Here is a 20,245-nt window from a genome sequence, read left to right on the forward strand (position 1 = left end):
CCCTCTTCCTTCCCACAGACTCCCCAATTAACGTTTGAAAGTTCCTGCCTGATACCAGCAAAATTGGCCTTGTCCCAGTTTAGAATATTAACTTTTGGGACAGACCCATCATTCTCCATAGCTATCTTAAAACTAATACAATTATGATTACTGGTCCCAAAGTGATCCATCACAAACTCTTCTATCACCTGCCCTTCCTTATTTCCCAAGAGGAGTTCAAGTTTTGCCCCCTCTCGAGTCGGGCCATCCACATACTGAATGAGAAATTCCTCCTGAATACACTCAACAAATTTCTCTCCATCCAACCCTCTAATACTATGGCTGTCCCAGTCAATGTTGGGAAAATTAAAATCTCCGACTATTACCGCCCTATTTTTCTCGGAGCTATCTGTAATCTCCTTACATATTTGCTCCTCAATTTCCTGCTGACTATTTGGGGGCCTTTAGTACAACCCTATCAAAGTGATTTCCCCCTTCTTATTTCTCAGTTCTACCCATATAGACTCAGTGGCCGAACCCTCGGATATATCCCCTCTCAGTACGGCCGTGATGCTTTCCCGATTCAAAAGTGCAACTCCCCCTCCTCTCTTACCTCCTGTTCTATCTTTCCTGTAGCATCTGTACCCTGGAGCATTGAGCTGCCAGTCCTGTCCCTCCCTTAGCCATGTTTCAGTAATTGCTCTAATATCCCAGTCCCGTGTACCCATCAATGCCCTGAGTTCATCTGCCTTGCCCGTCAGGCCTCTTGCATTGGAATAAATGCAGTTTAATCTGGACTTCCCTTGCTCTCTGTCTTGCTTCTGTCTGATCTGTCTGGTACTAGGATTACTGACACTGCCTTTACTAATTAATGTGCTCTCTTTAACTTCCGTGCTGTCCTCAAATTTCTCTTTTGTCTCCCTCCTGCATTGGATCCCACCCCCCTGCCAAACTAGTTAAAACCCTCCCGAGCTGCTCGAGCAAATCTCCCCGCCAGGATGTTAGTCCCCCTCCAGTTCAAATGTCACCCATCCCTCTTGAACAGATCAGCCCTTCCCCAGAAAAGATCCCAATGATCCAAAAATCTATATCCCTGCCCCCTGCACCAGCTCTCAAGCCAGGCATTCATCTGCCTAATCCTCCTATTCCTACTCTCACTAGCACATGGTACCGATAGTAGTCCTGAAATTACTACCTTCGAGGTCCTACACGTTAGCCTTCTGCCTAACTCTCTGTATTCACATTTCAGGACCTCATCCCTTTTCCTACCTATGTCGTTGGTACCAATATGTACAACGACCTCTGGCTGCTCACCCTCCCCCTTAAGAATGTCCTGCAATCGCTCAGAGACGTCCTTGACCCTGGCACCAGGGAGGCAACACACCATCCTGGAGTCTCGATTGCAGCCACAGAAACGCCTGTCTGTGCCTCTAACTAGCGAGTCCCCTATTACTACTGCTCGCTTGCTCTTTGCCCGACCCTGTCCCACAGCAGAACCAGCTGTGGTGTCACAGGCCTGGCTACTGCTGGTATCTCCCCCTGACAGGCTATCACTCCCGTAAATCATCTCCCCCTCCCCTCCAGCCCGACTACCTCCCACTAGCCCTTGAACAAATCTGACTAAACCTCCCAACTTGGCCTCATCCGTCCCACCCTCTCCTGACCTGACATAGAAACATGGAAGATAGGAGCAGGAGGCGGCCATTTGGCCCTTTAAGCCGACTCCACCATCCATCACAATCATGGCTGATCGTCCAACTCAAAAGCCTAATCCTGCTTTCTCCCCATAACCTTTGATCCTGTTCGCCCCAAGTGCTATATGCAGCCGCCTCTTGAATACATTCTTGACTATATCTCTGACTTAAACTGATTACTCAAGAAGCAACCCCAACCCACTACTCTCCAAAGCTAGAAACCAATCCCAACCCCCGACCTCGCAACCAAATCTAACTAGACACCCAACAACATGATCAACTCCCAGCCACCATCCAAACTGCTGATTAACCCTCCAACCCAACACAATACAACTCGACCACCCTCCCGACACCCAGAACTAATCCTTGAACCTCTCCTCAGCTCCGTGACTAACCACTCATCCAGCGACACACCAACCCATTCACTCCCACAATCAACTAACACTTATGGAGCTCCCCGGGGTCACTGCTGTAAATAAGGTGTGCTCGCTCTACCGCGACTCTACTCTGCTCTGATGGAGCTCCCTGGAATCATTGTGCTGCAAATAGGGTGTGTGCTCTCTCTTCCTCGACTCTAGTCTGCTCTGATGGAGCTCCCCGGGGTCACTGTGCTGTAAATAGGGTGTGTGCTCTCTCTCTTCCAGGACTGCGCTCTGATGGAGTTCCTTGGAGTCACTGTGCTGTAAATAGGGTGTGTGCTCTCTGTTCCCCAACTCTACTCTGCTCTGATGGAGTTCCCCGGAGTCACTGTGCTGTAAATAGGGTGTGTGCTCTCTCTTCCCCAACTCTACTCTGCTGGAGCTCCCCAGGGTCACTGTGCTGTAAATAGGGTGTGTGCTCTCTCTTCCTCGACTCTAGTCTGCTCTGATGGAGCTCCCCGGGGTCACTGTGCTGTAAACAGGGTGCGTGCTCTCTCTTCCTCGACTCTACTCTGCTGTGATGGAGCTCCCCGGGGTCACTGTGCTGTAAATAGGGTGTGTGCTGTCTCTTCCCCGACTCTTGTCTGCTCTGATGGAGCTCCCAGGGTCGCAGTGCCGAAGATCCTGGGAGAAATATGCAGCAGTTTCAGGTTGGGAGAATTTTTAAACATACCGACAATCTGCTTACCATTGCTGCTGCTTGGAAGGTTCAGGCCCATTTATATTTTAAATCCATTCATATTTTAATTGTTACCCTAAAAATTAACACAAACACTCACCGGATCTCCTCCAGACTCCTGCAGGTCAGTATGAGGCGGCGGAGAGCAGGGACAGATTGATCTGTGAAGGAGTTTGATCCCAGGTACAGAATCCTGAGTGTCTGTTTTGTACTGAGAGCGGAGGCGAGATCCTCAGCACAAGAATCTGTGAGAGCGTTATGTCCGAGACTGGAGACCAGAGAGAGGAATAACAGGAATCAGGCTCAATCCCCAGTGTTTTAAATAATACTGTTAATAACAATAATAATGTATTGTATCAGACATTCCAAAAACACAACCTGCATTTCTGTAGAATGAGGAAATACTCAATGCTGAAAATGAAATATAAATAAACTGGAAATGCTCAGCAGGTTAGCTAAGTATTTGTGAAGAGAGAAACAGGGGTAAAGTTTGAGCTTCCATTGGAACTGGGAACGGGCAGTGAATTGACAGGTTTGAAGTGACAGCGGTGGGTGGTTGGGGAAGAAACAAAGAAAGGACAAACTGGAATTACAGGAGTGATTAAATGATAAAAGTGATGATGGGACAGGACCATAATCACAGGATCCCCATGTCCTTACTCGGAGTGGCTCGGGAGGGACATGGGATGGTCAGTGGTTTGGGAATGCAGTTTGTGGTGAGGTTGAAGATAATGGCTGTGATTTTACCAGAAGCTCTGAAGTGCCAGCATGGGGATTGGAAATGGGTGGTGTGTCCGTGTGGGCAGGATAGGCAGAGTTATGACGGTGATATTGTCAGAGGGGGACAATTAACGGCTGGCAGGCAGGGGGAGGTGCCCACTGAGGCAGCCTGGGCAGGGGGCAGTCCCGGTTCAGGCAATGCTGGCACCATCTCCAAAGGCAGCAGGACTTTCAAACACAGCAGCTCTGGAGGGAGCAGCGAGGGAGCTCTGCTGACTGAATGAAGGACTGAAATGTCAGAAAGCAGAGCAAAGCTTCCCCCCAACCCCTCCCCCCCCCCCGCCCCGCCCGCCCCTGGAGGGGCTCCTCCCGGCTGCTCAGGCTTAGAGGGAGGTCCTGTTCCCTCAGGATGGGAGGAGATTATCCCATCGGTACAAGCCAGTCTGGATGGAGATTGCTGGGAGGTGAGCAGGTTTCAGACACGTGGTTACAGAGTGGAAAAGGATCAATGTCCTGATGTGTTCTGCCACGGTGAGTGCAGCACAGCCTGATATGTGAATAAGGATTAGAGGGAAATTGTGGAAAGAACATCTCCACCCAGACACTGGCAATGCAAAGGACTTGCAGAATCTCACTGGCTGTCCTGTCTGGAGACAATACACATCTCTGTAACCTGTGCTTAATGCTGCCTTCTCTCACATTATCTGTCTCTTTAAGACCTGGTTGGCTGTCGGGATTCGCATTCTAATCAGTATTCTGTAACTTGATTTTGTGTCTCTGTGCCCTGTTTGAGAGCAGATTTCCACTCCATCTGACGAAGGAGCAGCGCTCCGAAAGCTAATGGTATTTGCTCCCAAATAAACCTGTTGGACTTTAACCTGGTGTTGTTAAAACTCTTACAATGCAAAGGCAGCAGCATTGACTGTCAGAGACATGTCCGTTAGGCTGACACCAGCATAGGCTCGAGCAGGGCTGACCAACATATTCACTGGGCAAACACACGTCAATGTTTTTCTCACTCAAGCGGCCGATGAGTAAATTTCAGAATGATAAAGTTTGGCACAGCAGAAATTTCAATTAAAAACTGAACTGAGATATGAAAAGAAACAACTTGCTGAGCACAATAATGAGTAATAAATAAAGATGATTATTAGAGTTTAATCCTCATCAATCACAAATTGTTTCTCTCCCACATTTGCTGCAGATTGGCTCAAAAACCTATCAGCAGCAAACATGGGAAAGAAACGGGATGTGATTGGAGGAGCAGCTCCATGCAGATTCTTCCATTCAAACTGAACTGTGTGACTGAGATTCTGGAAACTCGCTCCGGGGGCCGCATTGAGGGGCTTCGAGGGTCACATTCGCCCCTTGGTCCACACGTTGGACAACCCTGGGCTACTGCATGTGTTTGATGAGTGAGTAACAATTTATGTGCTTGGAAAGAGAGCAAACATCATCAGGGAATGAGTGAAGAAGAGTGGAGACATCCAGGTCTTGCCATCCTTACGCCAATGGAAGATGAAGTGCTGGATCAGGAAGGCCTGGGGGCAGAGTGGGTAATTACTGCTGGTGAGATGGGTTGAGTGGGTGGCCTAATGAATGGGCACAGGAGAGCGTCTGGTGAGGACAAAACATAGAGCTTGTTTATCCATCACTGGTCACAGAGAGCAGTCTGAAGGACGTATTGGGATAGGAACAAAATACCTTGGAGCAGCAGAAGGCCATTCAGCCCCTCGAGCATACTCCATCACGGCTGATCTAATTATAGTCTCAACTCTTTTCCCCGTAACCCTTGATTCACTTCTCAATCCAAAATCATTCTGAACTCAGCCTGGAATATATTCAATGACTCTGCCGCCACGAGTCTCCAGGGAAGAGAATTCCACTGACCAGCCACCATCTAAAAAATAAATTTCTCCTCATCTCAGTCTTAAGGGACTGACAATTACATTTTAAAATCTGTCCCCTTGTTCTGGTCTCTCTTACAAGAAGAAACAGCCTCTCAGCAACCACCCTGTCTCATCCCCTCAACGCGATCACCTTTTAATCTTCTGCACTCTTTCATAGATATTGCTCCAATCTGCTCACATTTCCCTCGTAAAATAAACCTCTCCATCCCAGGAATCAGCCGAGTGAACTTTCTCTGAACTGGTTCCAATACAATTCTATCCTTTTTTAAGTAAAGAGCTCAACACTGTACACATTACTCCAGTTGTGGAGCCTCCCTGAGCCTCTCCACATCCCCTTGAAACATCTTTGCATCCTCCTCACAATTCAGATTTTCACCTCATTTTCCATTATTCGCAAATTTGGAAATATTATATTTGATCCCCACATCCATATCATTCATGTAGATTCTGAATAGCTGAGACCCAAACACTGATCCCTGCCGTACTCCACTAGTTAGAGGCTGTCAACCCAAAAGTAACCCATTTATTCCAACTCCTTGTTTCTGTCCATTGATCAGTTCTCAGTCCATGCTGGTATATTCCTCCCAATCCCACCTGCTCCAATTTTATTTATAAACTCTTGTGTGTGAATCATGCAACTATAGAATCCCTAGTGTAGGAATCGTCATTCGGCCCATCGAGACACACTGACAGAGTAACTTACCACGGTCCGCTCCCCATAAACTCACTAATTTACTCGGGCTAATCCACCTAAACTACACATCTTGGGACACGAAGGGCAATTTTACCATGGCCACTCCATCTACCATCCATATCTTTGGGAGTGTGGGAGGAAACCAGAGCACCCAGAGGAAACACACACAGACACGGGGAGAATGTGGAAACTCCACACAGTCACCCAAGGCTGGAATTGAACCCGGGCCCCTGGCTGTGATGCAACAATGTTAACCACTGTGTCACCGTGCCAGCCTTTCATAAATCCATGTTGGCCCTGTCTAATCCTGCCATTAATTTCAAAGTGTTCTGTTATCACTTCCTTTATTATGGATTATTATAGGATTTCCATACCATCAATGTCAGACTAATAGATCTGCAGTTGCCCGGGTTCCCGTAACCCCACATATTTACGCCACTAATCCACCTAACCTACACATCTTGGACACTAACGGGCAATTTAGCACGGCCAATCCACCTAACCTACACATTTTTTTTGGACTGTGGGAGGAAACAGGAACAGCCGAAGGAAACCCACACAGACACGGGGAGAACGTGAAAACTCCACACACAGTCGCTCAAGGCTGGAATGAATCCGGGACCCTGACGCTGTGAGGCAGCAGTGCCAAACCCGGTGCCACATCTTCACTGAATCTAATACACTCCTTGAATTAGCAACGGCTGGAACACTTCTGCTGCTGTTTTTCAAATGAAAGGAATCTATTTTTGTTGGAAACGCCACACATTTGCACATCACCATGTCTAAAACAGCTTGTTGTGTGATTGGCACTGGAACGTGCTTCTCCAAGAAATTGCTTGAATAGATTCTGTGAACGAATCTTCTTTTCAACTTTTGATAATCTGAGTGATTTATACAGTAAATGGATGAAGCCACAGGAGCACTGACCTACAGAGGGATCTGTGTGTACAAGTCTACAGATCCCTGAAAGTGGCAACACAGGTGGATGAGGTGGTCAAGAAGGCAGACAACATGCTTGTCTTCATCGACCGGGGCATCGAGTATAAAAGTTGTCAAGTTATGTTGCAGCTGTATGAAACTTCAGTTGGCCACATTTGAATATTGCTTGCAGTTCCGTTCGCGACACGACCAGAATGATGTGGATGCTTTGGAGAAGGTGCAAGGAAGGTTTACCAGAATGTTGCCTGGTCAAGGACGGTTAGGTTATGAGGAGACGGTGTATAAACACAGATTGTTTCACTACAAAAAGGGAGGCTGAGGGGTGACCTGATGGAGGTATCCACAATTATGAGAAGCATCAATATGGTGGATAGTCAGAGACTTTTCTCCAGGGTGGAATGGTCAACTACAAGAGGGCACAGGATTAAGGTGAGAGGGGCAAAGTTTGGGGAGATGTGTGGGATAAGTTTTCACACAGAGGGTGGTGGGTGCCTGGAAGGCACTGCCAATGGAGGTGGCAGAAGCAGGCATGTTTCCAATGTCCAAGGTGCATCTTGGTAGATACATGAACAAGAGACAAACAGAGGAATAGAAACCACAAATTGGCAGTAAGTTCTGGGTCTGAATAAGCGTTAGGAGGCGCCACAGGCTTGGTGGGCTGAAGGGCCTGTTACTGTGCTGTGCGGTTCTTTGTTCTTCTTTGTATATGAAGATTAAAATCACCCGTGGTTATTGCAATATGTTTTTACAAGGCCCCGTTATTTTTCCTGTGTACTGTGTCGGAGATTGTGACTGTTGTTAGGAGCCTATAAATGATTCCCACAAGTGATCTTTTAACTTTGTTAAATCTTATTTCTATCCAAACTGATTCTGCATCTTGAACTAAGTTCAGCTCTCGCTACTGTACTGAGATGTGTTACTAACAGCGAGACTCCACCACCATGTCCTGTCCTCCATTTACTGTCATCTATTCACTCTCCCCCCTTTCACTAATCAATGGATGCTGTGTCCGGGGAGAGCTGTGCACATCTGAGGAGGAGGAGAGGACCTCAGAGGGTGGACCGTAACATTATTCCCCCACACCCTCAACATAAGGATTTGTGGGACTGACATCCCATTGCTCAGGGATCAGAGAGAGAAGCAACAGGAGTCAGAGGAAAAGCAATTTTCCTTATTCATAACTGACGCCAATCGTAATGGGCAGTGTTTTTTATACAAATACCAGTGGTGAAATTATATTGTTGAATATTCAGTTATTATAAACACAATCTCACACAGTCTGCTACTTACTGCAGTTTCTGTATTTTACAGTCCGGATTCCTCAGAGCCACAGACAGCAGTTTCACTCCGGAATCTCCCAGTTTATTGTCACCCAGATCCAGATCGATCAGCGAGCGGTTTGTACTGAGAGCAGAGGCCAGGTCCTTGGCACAAGAATCAGTGAGAGCGTTACCATAGAGACTGGAGATCAGAGAGAGAAAAATAACAGAAATCAGGGTCAATCCACAGTGTTTTTAAGAATAACATTAACAATAATAATGTACAGCGCGGGACATTCAAGAAACACAACTTCAGTTGATACAGGAGGCAGAATTCTATTGATGCTGTAAATCTGAAATATGAATGAATATGTTGGAGACTCTCATCAGGTCAGGCAATATCTGTGAAGATAGAAACAGATTTAGTTTCAGTTCAATGAGCTAAAATTAGAAATTGGAAATAGCAGTGAATTAAATTGTTTTAAGTGACGGGAGCTGGGGATGGGCGGGTGACAAGGAAAGAACAAAGTGGAAGTGCCGGACTGATTAAATGACAAAAAGGATGATGGTGAAAGGGAAGAGCACAGGATTCCCATGTCCTTACCCTGAGTCACAGGGAGGGACATGGGATGGTCAGTGGCTCAGGAATGGAGTGTGTGGTGGGGTTGAAGATGATGCGACAGAAACCTTTCTCACACTGCCAGTGGGTCGGGTCTGGAATTCACAGCCGGGAAGTGTGGTGGAGGTCGGCTGCATCGAAGCAGTCAAAAAGGAATTAGATGATTATTTGAATATAAAGAATGAGCGAGGATACGAGAAAAACGCTGGAGAATGACTCAAATTCCTAATGCTAATTTGGTGAGCTGGTGCAGACACGATGGGCCAAATGGCCTCATTGTGCACCGTAAGAACTCTGTGAAGATAATGGTTGGAAATGTATCGATATTTCAACTGGAAGTGGTGATGTTGCCGTGTGGACAGTGTTAGCAGCCATAGTCCTCAATAAAATGTTAATACTGATAGGCAAAGGGATCTGGGTGTCCAGGTCCACAGATCACTGAAAGTGTCAATGCAGGTGGAGAAGGTAGTCAAGAAAGCATACGGCATGCTTGCCTTCATCGGCCGGGGCATTGAGTTTAAAAATTGGCAAGTCATGTTGCAGCTTTATAGAACCTTTGTTCGGCCGCACTTCGAATATAGTGTTCAATTCTGGTCTCCACACTACCAGAAGGATGTGGAGGCTTTGGAGAGGGTACAGAAAAGATTGACCAGGATGTTGCCTGGTCTGGAGGGCATCAGCTATGAGGAGAGGTTGGAGAAACTTGGTTTGTTCTCACTGGAGCGACGGAGGTTGAGGGGAGACCTGATATAGGTCGACAAGATTATGAGAGGCATGGACAGAGTGGATAGTCGGAAGCTTTTTCACAGGGCAGAAGAGTCAATTGCGAGGGGGGCACAGGTTTAAGGTGCGAGGGGCAAGGTTTAAAGGAGATGTACGAGGCAGATTTTTTACACAGAGTAGTGGGCGCCTGGAACTCGTTGCTGGGGGAGGTAGTAGAAGCAGATATGGTGGTGACGTTTAAGGGGCGTCTTGACAAGTACATGAATAGGATGGGAAGAGAGGGATATAGTCCCCGGAAGGGTAGGGGGTATTAGTTAAGTCAGGCAGCATGGTGGGTGCAGTCTTGGAGGGCCGAAGGGCCTGTTCCTGTGCTGTAATTTTCTTTGTTCTTTGTGTTTCTCTCCAATAGAGAGAGACAATTTGTTACATGTAGCTTCAGGGATACAATTTAATAAACGTGCGGCAATGGGAGGAGATGGGATTCCATGAACCCCACAGCCGGTAAGAGGACCAAACCCTCAGATTTAGCATCATTCTACATCACACTCTAAACACCAAACCAAATGAACTAACGAACTCCACATATACCCAAACAGGCACATTAATATCTGACAGGTTCGGGAAATCCGTCCACTCAGGCAGCACAGGCAGAATCACAGAATTGTTAGAGAGCAGGAGGAGGCCATTCGGCCCATTGTGTCTGCACTGACTCTCCGAATGAGCAACTCACTAAGTGTCATCCCCCCACCTTCCCCCAAAACCCTGTGCATTCCAGAGCTTAACCACTGGCTGCAGGGGAAGACCCCATTCAGGCAATGCTGGCACCAGATTTAAAGGCAGCCAGCAGCACTTTTAAAGGCTCTGAAGGGAGCAGTGAGGGAGCCCTGGTTAATGAACAAAGAGCTGAAATGGCAGAAGGCAGATTAAACCCAATTCGCTGACACTTCCCTGGAAATTCTCAAGGCTATATCGGTTTGGAGGGAGGCTCTGTTCCCTCAGGAGTGGAGGAGGAGACCTGTCACATCAACCGAAACAAGTCTGGATAGAAACTGCCGAGGGCCAGAGCAGGCAGCACGTGGCTGCAGTGAGGCAAAAGGATCAATAACCTGATATGTTCTGACAAGGTGAGCGTTAAACGTACAGGCTGATATGTGAATAAGGATGAAAGAGGAATGGTGGAAAGAACATCTCCACCCAGACACTGGCAATGTCCAGACAGCAGCATCAATCTTCAGGAACATGTCAGCCTCTCTGTGAAGGGTTCCGGTCAGTCAGAGATGACTGCTGCACTGCCGACACTGAGTGACCATCCTGGTGGTCCCATGATGGGCAGTCTGGCAGCATCATAGGCTTGTGTGTGTCTTTGATGGGTGAGTATCAATGGAAATTTATGTGCTTGTCGAAGAGGGCACAGAGCGTCAGAGAAGGAGCCAAGAGTGACAGTGTCTGGATTGTGTCATCCTTACGCCAATGGAAGATGCAGTGCTGGAGCTGGGAGACCTGGAGGCTGGGTGGGCAATCGCTGATGGTGAGATGGGTTGTGGACCCAGAGAGAGTGAGTGAGTGAATGGATGGGCACAGGAGAGGCTCTGCTGCTGAGTCCATAACTTGGAGCTTGTGTGTTCATCATTGGTCACATGGAGCTCTGGGTTAGGAACAGTCAGAAGTTTAACAGCACCAGGTTAAAGTCCAACAGGTTTATTTGGTAGCAAATGCCACTCGCTTTCGGAGCGCTGCCCCTTCGTCAGGTGGAGTGTAGAAATGCTCACAAACAGTGCATACAGAGACACAAACTCAATTTACAGAATAATGACTGGAATGCAGTATTTACAGATAATCAAGTCTTAAAGGTACAAACAGTGTGAGTGGAGGGAGCATTAAGCACAGGTTAAAGAGATGTGTATTGTCTCCAGACAGGACAGCCAGTGGGATTCTGCAAGTCCAGACAAGCTGTGGGCCATTCGGCCCATCAATCCTTCACTAACAACAATCCCGCCCAGGCCCTATAACAGTAACCCTACATATTAACTCTGCAAATACCCCTGACATGAAGTGTCAATTTACCATCGCCGCTCAAACTAGCGTGCACATCTTTGGCATGTGGGAGGAAACTGGAGTAACTGAAGGAAACCTGCGCAGACACGGAGAGTACATGCAAACTCCACACAATCTGTCACCCAAGGCCGGAATTGACACGGGTCTCTGGCGCTCTGAGTCAGCAGTGCTAACAGCTCTACCACCCTGCCGACCATGATCAGCCGTGGTTCGTCCCAATTGCAGTGAGTATCGGACGAATAATTTCTATATTTTTTCATAAGATAAGCCTGGCATGCCATGAAAGACTCAAGCCAACATTTTCTCAAATGTTTATAAAATACGTTCATAAGGTGACCAAAACTATATACGTTACTTCAGCTGTGCTGTGACCACAAACCTATCAGATTTGTGACTGGCGACCTTTGCTCCCAGGCGAATTGTCCCTCATTGCCTTTTCTGTTGATTTGTCAAAGCTGTCGGATCTTATAATATGAAGTCATGTGATTGGATCAGGTTGGGGATTCTGAGAGTCAGCACACCCGAAGGTAGAAATTCAATACAGTTTGCAGTTGCCAATGACTGGACCTCAGAGGGTGAACCATAACATTATTCCCCCACTCCCTCAACATAAGGATCTGTGGGACTGACATCCCATTGCTCAGGGATCAGAGAGAGAAGCAACAGGAGTCAGAGGAAAAGCAGTTTTCCTGATTCATAACTGACGCCAATAGTAATGGGCAGTGTTTTTTATACAAATACCAGTGGTGAAATTATATTGTTGAATATTCAGTTATTATAAACACAATCTCACAGAGTCTGCTACTTACTCCAGTTCCTGTATTTTACAGTCCGGATTCCTCAGAGCCACAGACAGCAGTTTCACTCCGGAATCTCCCAGGTTATTGGCACCCAGATTCAGATCTATCAGTGAGCGGTTTGTACTGAGAGCAGAGGCCAGGTCCTCGGCACAAGAATCGGTGAGACCATTAATACAGAGACTGGAGATCAGAGAGAGAAAAATAACAGAAATCAGGGTAAATCCACAGTGTTTTTAAGAATAAGATCATTAACAATAATAATGTACAGCGCGGGACATTCAATGAGTATTCTAACTGAGTGCAGTTAGACAGAGACACCAGGAGATGGAGACAGTGAGTATTCTAACTGAGTGCAGTTAGACAGAGACACCAGGAGATGGAGACAGTGAGTATTCTAACTAAGTGCAGTTAGACAGAGACACCAGGAGATGGAGACAGTGAGTATTGTAACTGAGTGCAGTTAGACAGGGACACCAGGAGATGGAGACAGTGAGTATTCTAACTGAGTGCAGTTAGACAGAGACACCAGGAGATGGAGACAGTGAGTATTGTAACTGAGTGCAGTTAGACAGGGACACCAGGAGATGGAGACAGTGAGGGGGTAACTGAGTGCAGTTAGACAGGGACACCAGGAGATGGAGACAGTGAGTATTCTAACTGAGTGCAGTTAGACAGGGACACCAGGAGATGGAGACAGTGAGTATTCTAACTGAGTGCAGTTAGACAGAGACACCAGGAGATGGAGACAGTGAGTATTGTAACTGAGTGCAGTTAGACAGGGACACCAGGAGATGGAGACAGTGAGGGGGTAACTGAGTGCAGTTAGACAAGGACACCAGGAGATGGAGACAGTGAGTATTCTAACTGAGTGCAGTTAGACAGGGACACCAGGAGATGGAGACAGTGAGTATTCTAACTGAGTGCAGTTAGACAGGGACACCAGGAGATGGAGACAGTGAGTATTGTAACTGAGTGCAGTTAGACAGGGACACCAGGAGATGGAGACAGTGAGGGGGTAACTGAGTGCAGTTAGACAGGGACACCAGGAGATGGAGACAGTGAGTATTCTAACTGAGTGCAGTTAGACAGACACCAGGAGATGGAGACAGTGAGGGGGGTAACTGAGTGCAGTTAGACAGAGACACCAGGAGATGGAGACAGTGAGTATTGTAACTGAGTGCAGTTAGACAGAGACACCAGGAGATGGAGACAGTGAGTATTGTAACTGAGTGCAGTTAGACAGGGACACCAGGAGATGGAGACAGTGAGGGGGTAACTGAGTGCAGTTAGACAGGGACACCAGGAGATGGAGACAGTGAGTATTCTAACTGTGCCTCAGGAATGGAGTGTGTGGTGGGGTTGAAGATGATGCGACAGAAACCTTTCTCACACTGCCAGTGGTTCGGGTCTGGAATTCACAGCCGGGAAGTGTGATGGAGGTCGGCTGCATCGAGGCAGTCAAAAAGGAATTAGATGATTTTTTGAAGATAGGCAATGAGCTACGAAAATGGATACGACAAAAAGGCTGGAGAATGACACGAATTTCGAATGTCAATTTGGTGAGCTAGTGCAGACACGATGGGCCAAATGGCCTCATTGTGCTCCGTAAGAATTCTGTGGAGACAGTGGTTGAAAATGTTATCGATATTTCAACTGGAAGTTGGTGATGTTGCCGTGTGGACAGTGTTAGTAGCCACATTCCCCAATGAAATCTCTCCAATAGAAAGAGACACAATTTGGTACATGTCACTTCAGGGATACAACTTAGTAAACGTGGGGATATGGGAAGAGTTGGGACTCCATTAACCCCACAGCCAGTACGAGGACCAAACCCTCAACAACAGCGTCATTCTACATCACGCTGGAGACACCGAACCAACTGAACTAACCAACTCCACACAGAGCCAGAACGGGCACAGTAAATGTCTGACAGGTTCGGGAAATCCGTCCACTCAGGCAGCACAGGCAGAATCACAGTATTGTTAGAGAGCAGAAGGAGGCCACTCGGCCCATCGTGTCTGCACTGACTCTCCGAATGAGCAATTCACTAAGTGGCATTCCCCCACCTTCCCCCAAATCCCTGTGCATTCCAGAGCTTAACCACTGGCTGCAGGGGACAGCACAATTCTGGCAATGCTGGCACCAGATTTAAAGGCAGCCAGCAGCGCTTTTAAAGGCTCTGAAGGGAGCAGTGAGGGAGCCCTGGTTAATGAACAAAGGGCTGAAATGGCAGAAGGCAGATTAAACCCAATTCACTGACACTTCCCTGGAAATTCTCAAGGCTATTTCGGTTTGGAGGAAGGTTCTGTTCCCTCAGGACTGGAGAAGGAGACCTGTCACATCAACCCAAGCAAGTCTGGATAGACACTGCCAAGGGTCTGAGCAGTGGCTGCAATGAGGCAAAAGATGAATAATCTGATATGTTCTGACAAGGTGAGCGTTAAGCCTACAGGCTGATATGTGAAAAAGGATGAAAGAGAAATTGTGGAAAGACCATCTCCACCCAGACACTGGCAATGTCCAGACAGCAGCATCAATCTTCAGGAACATGTCAGCCTCTCTGTGAAGGGTTCCATGGAACATAGGACATAGAACAGTACAGCACAGTACAGACCCTTCGGCCCATGATGTTGTGCCGAGCTTTGTCCAAAACCAAGATCAAGCTATCCCACTCCCTATCATTCTAGTGTGCTCCACCTGCCTATCCAATAACCGCTTGAAAGTTCCTAAAGTGTCCGACTTCACTGTGACAGCAGGCAGTCCATTCCACACCCCAACCGCTCTCTGAGTAAAGAGTCAGTCAGAGATGGCTGCTGCACTGCCGACACTGAGTGACCATCCTGGTGGTCCCATGATGGGCAGTCTAAATTAGCGTCAGGTTTGTGTGTGTCTTTGATGGGTGAGTAACAAGGGAAATTTATGTTCTTGTAGAAGAGGGCACACAGCGTCAGAGAAGGAGCCAAGAGTGACAGTGTCTGGATTGTGTCATCCTTATTCCAATGGAAGATGCAGTGCTGGAGCTGGGAGACCTGGAGGCTGGGTGGGCAATCGCTGATGGTGAGATGGGTTGTGGGTCCAGAGAGAGTGAGTGAGTGAGTGGATGGGCACAGGAGAGACTCTGCTGCTGAGTCCAAAACCTGGTGCTTGTGTGTCTTCCATTGGTCACATGGAGCTCTGGGTTAGGAACAGTCTGCAGGACATGTTGGAATGTGTATTACCCTCTAACATTCTTCACTCTCTCACAAATCAACAGCTGCGGTGAGCGGGAGACAGGCGTGTAGCTCTGAAGATGGGGAGGGGTCAGAGGATGGATTGTCACATTATACTCTATAACGTCCGCCAGAGCAGATAATGTCTCTCACGATTAGCAAAGGGGTTACAATCTGGCAGCACAGAGCAGCACACACAATCCCGAGCAGCTGATGGAGGCAGCAATAGCTGAGTTCACTCACACTCTCGAGAGGACAGGTCATTGTCAGCTTCAGGAAGATGAAATGTGACTGGAGTCTTTAACAATGCAGCAGATACTGGAGCTGCAGCGTAGGATACTTTAACATTTGGTGGAGTTTCCAAAGGCTGTGTGTATCCACACACAAAGGATGGAGGAGTCAATCCAGGCCAGCAGTGTTACCATGTCTCAGGTCTGAGCACAAATAGCATCCTCCACAGAGAGATTGGTGACCTTCATGGAGAGTCACATCCAGCCTCTCACCCACAGGAAATACACATGAACCTGCATGTTCTCACCACCTCCATGAGCTCTGTGGAACACGGGCTGTGGGAGGGGTGGGAAAATGTGCCTGGAGTAACTGTCAGGACCTCCCCAGCTGAGCAGGGAGGGTTCAGTTTGCCCTGAATGGATAGAGGAGCGGCTGCCTGCAGCATTTGGGAGCTCCTCTCAGGATGCCCCTGGTGTGGGCAGTGGGTCCCCTTCTGCTCCGACTGTGACACAAGCACCTCACGAAGCTATGATGACAGAGACAACTCCAGCATCTGTGCAGAGGACCCGCAGTTGGCCGGATCCTTCCAGGACTCAGGAAATCCGAGGACAAAGGCCACGGTCATCGAAATTCCCAGAGGAGAGGAGAGAGGTAAGATGCTGCCTGCAGCTCAGCGGAAAGTGCGGGGATGCCGGTGGTTGTCATGGTGGGGTTGCTTCCTTGGGTTTCACAGGATTATACTTTGTTATTACTGGTCACTTTGTTATGTCTGTATTTTGAGTAAATTCAGAGATGGAGCACCACTAAAAAAATGCTTCACCATATTACTGGGTCTTTAACAGTTCACTGGGAATGTGAGATGGGAAATACAGCACTGAATCAGGTCAATACAATTCCAATACCTTTGTTTCATGCCGTGACGGCTCCAGGGAAATTATAAAACATTCACAGAAACAGCAACAGTGCTGGAGATGGTGAAGATTTATTACACTGAATGGCTGTGTGAGTTAAGGTTCTTGGAAAACATGTCTGCATTACTGAATCTCCATCCTCCCTGACACATATCCCATGTCCCTGGCCTGTGGTCCATGGGGTTCCTCATCATGAAGCATCTGGTCAACATTGTATTGCATCACACTTTGTTCAAAGCTTCTCCACTCTAGATCCAGGTTGTATGGAACACAGCACAACACCTGGACATTTGAGACCCTCGCTGAGTATATTAAATAGTTCCACCAGATCTATCTTTAGAATTCCTCTGGCCTGTGCAATGGTCACACTATTTGTCCTGTCGCAGCTGTTTTTTCTCTCTTCCGTGACTGTGTTTGGGTTACACACAGGCACAATTACCCACCTCTACAGTGGGTAGCGCTTGTCTTTATTAATTCTTTCAAGGGATGATGGTATCACTGGCAATGCCAACACTTGCAGCCCATCCCCAATTGCCCTTGAGAAGGTGGTGGTGAGCCATCTTCTTAAATTCAGCAGAGCATCTGGTACAAAACCGCTCGGAAGGGACATCCGGGATTATGATCCCGCATCAGTGATGAAAAAGCAACATATTCCAAGTCAGAATGGTGTGTGGTTTGGAAAGAAATCTGAAGCTGGTTGGTGTTCCATCCTTCTGATATCCTTGGCCATCTCGGTGATGGATAGTGCCTGTTTGGATGATGCTGGCTCAGGAACCTTGGTGAGCTGCTACATTCCACCTTGTATGTGGTAAAATACTGCCACTGTGCGTCAGTGGTAGAGACAGCCAATGTTTAGTTTGGTGAATGGCCAGCTGATCCAGTGGGCTCCTTTTCCATGGATGAGCTTCTTCAGTGTTTTTGAAGCTGCAGTCAATCCAGCAAGATGAGCGGATTCCATCACACTGCTGACTTGTGCCTTGGAGATGGTGGGAAAAATTTGGGAGACAGGAGGCGAGTTCCTCATCTCCGAATTCCCAGACTGTGATCTACCCTTGGAGCCATAGTGTTTACAGTTCAGTGTCTGTTCAATGGTCCCAGTGCGCCCCCACCACTCAGGATGTTGATGGTCGAGGATTCAGCGATGGTGCTGCCATTCAATGTAAAGGGAATTATGGTTAGATTCCCGTCTGTTGGAGATGGTCCTTGCCTGGCATTTGTGCAGTGAAACATTACTTGCCATTTATCAGGTTAAGCCTGAAAGTTCTTCAGAGCTTAAGACGCTAGCTCTGTCGAAGAGTCATCCAGATTCGAAGGGTTAGCTGTTCTCTCTCCACAGAAGCTGTCAGACATGCTGAGCCTTTCCAGCATTTTCTGTTTTGTTCAGGTCTTGCTGTTTATGGACATGGACTGCTTCAGTCTCTGAGGAATTGTGAACAGTACTGAGCATTGTGCAATCATTAGTGAGCATCCTCACTTCTGACATTATAATGGAAGGCAGGACATTGATAAAGCAATTGAAGGTGGTTGGGATTCGGACATCACCCTCAGGAACTCCTGCAGTGATGTTCATGAGGCACTGGAAGGATGACACTTTTCTGATGCTCATGAGCAGACTGATGGAGCAGCAATTCATCAGATTGGATTTGCCCTGTTTTTTTCCACATTGTCCGGTAGATCCAGTGTTGTGGCTGTACTGGAACAGCTTGGCTCGGGGAATGGCTAGTTATGGAGCACAATTCCTCAGTACCATTGCTGGGGTACAGCCAGGCTGACAGAGTTTGCAGTATGCAGCGCCTTCAGTCATTTCTTTACCTCACATGCAGTGAATCAAATGGTCATCTGTAATGTTGGGGACCTCAGGAGGAGGCCGAGATTAATCATTCTACTCAGCACTTCTGGCTGAAGATGGCACTGATGCTCTGGGTTCCCTCATCAGTAATGATGGAATTCTTGTGGCATGTTTATAGAATCATAGAATTCCCACAGTGTAGAAGGAGGCCCTTTGGCCCATCGAGTCTTCACCAATTCTTTGAAAGAATATCATATCCAGGCCCTATCTCTGTAACTCCACATATATGGCCCACTAATCCCCGTAACCTACACACCCTGAGATACCAAGGGACAACTTAGCATAGCCAATCAACCGAACTTGCACATCTTTGGACTGTGGGAGAAAATTGGAGCACCCAGAGGAAACCCACACAGACACTGGGAGAACGTGCAAACTCTACACATAAAGTCACCCAAGGCCGGAATTGAACCCTGGTCCCTGGCGCTGTGAGGCAGCAGTGCTGACCACTGTGCCACCTTGTTGCCTAATGTAACCGGCATGTCCAACATTTTGTGGCATGTCTAACACTACTTATGACTGGATATGGCAAGACAGCAGATCTCTGATCTGATCCATTGGTTTTGGTGTGATTGAGCTCGGTCTATCATATGCTGCGTCCGCTCTGTGGTCTGGTGGCCGTGTGCTGGAGCTTCACATCTCATCTTTAGATAAACCCAAGTCTCATTTGGTAGTACATGTAAAGAAAATTAGTCGTAGTAACACAGTACTGGTTGCTGGGGAAAGCCACTGTCAGCTTCCGATAAATGAAAAGGTACAGTTCACCTCTCCTGCCTGTTTCCTGTCACTCAGATAACTTCATATTCAGGCTGCCTTTGTCTCTTTTATTTCATGGTCTCCAACTTTGCTCCCAAGCTTATTTTGTGTCTACTAATAGCGGACAGTGTTTTTAATAACACGAATACTGATAGCAATGGTATATTTAGTGTCATTATTTGTGTTCTTAAATACAATGTCCATTATTAATAGGGACATCATTCAGACTATTCTGCACTGTGATTATTGCCATTAAAGAATTGCCATTATTCGGCCTCTGATATTCGGGTAAGCGTTCTCCAAGGCGGCCTTCGCGACACACGGCAGCGCAGAGTCGCTGAGCAGAAACTGATAGCCAAGTTCTGCACACACGAGGACGGCCTCAACCGGGATATTGTGTTCATGTCACACTATTTGTAACTCCCACAGTTGAGTGGACCTGCAGAGTTTCACTGGCTGTCTCGTCTGGAGACAATACACATCTTTTTAGCCTGTCTTGATGCTCTCTCCACTCACATTGTTTCGTCTCTTAAAGACTTGATTAGTTGTAAGTATTCGCATTCCAACCATTATTCATGTAAATTGAGTCTGTGTCTTTATAAGCTCTGTTTGTGAACAGAATTCCCACTCACCTGAAGAAGGGGCTTAGAGCTCCGAAAGCTTGTGTGGCTTTTGCTAACAAATAAACCTGTTGGACTTTAACCTGGTGTTGTTAAACTTCTTACTGGATTATTGCCATTGCCAGCTGAGCTGTGCCTTGAACTGCTGGGCTGTAAGCTCTGGAATTCTCTTCATAACC

At 47.4% G+C, this 20,245-nt stretch overlaps 1 protein-coding gene across 1 annotated transcript in view; it reads right to left on the reverse strand.

Annotated features, from left to right (window-relative positions):
- Positions 1–20,245, reverse strand: part of LOC144483454 (NACHT, LRR and PYD domains-containing protein 3-like) — a 56,273-nt gene that overhangs the window by 3,843 nt on the left and 32,185 nt on the right. Inside the window, exons 9-11 of the mRNA XM_078202146.1 lie at positions 12,500–12,670; positions 8,325–8,495; positions 2,872–3,039 (exon numbers count right to left, since the gene is read on the reverse strand). Coding sequence (XP_078058272.1) covers positions 2,872–3,039; positions 8,325–8,495; positions 12,500–12,670 — 510 coding nt within the window. The remainder of the gene's footprint in view (positions 1–2,871; positions 3,040–8,324; positions 8,496–12,499; positions 12,671–20,245) is intronic.

The sequence above is a fragment of the Mustelus asterias genome, unplaced genomic scaffold, assembly GCF_964213995.1.
Source record: "Mustelus asterias unplaced genomic scaffold, sMusAst1.hap1.1 HAP1_SCAFFOLD_69, whole genome shotgun sequence".
NCBI lineage: Eukaryota > Metazoa > Chordata > Chondrichthyes > Carcharhiniformes > Triakidae > Mustelus > Mustelus asterias.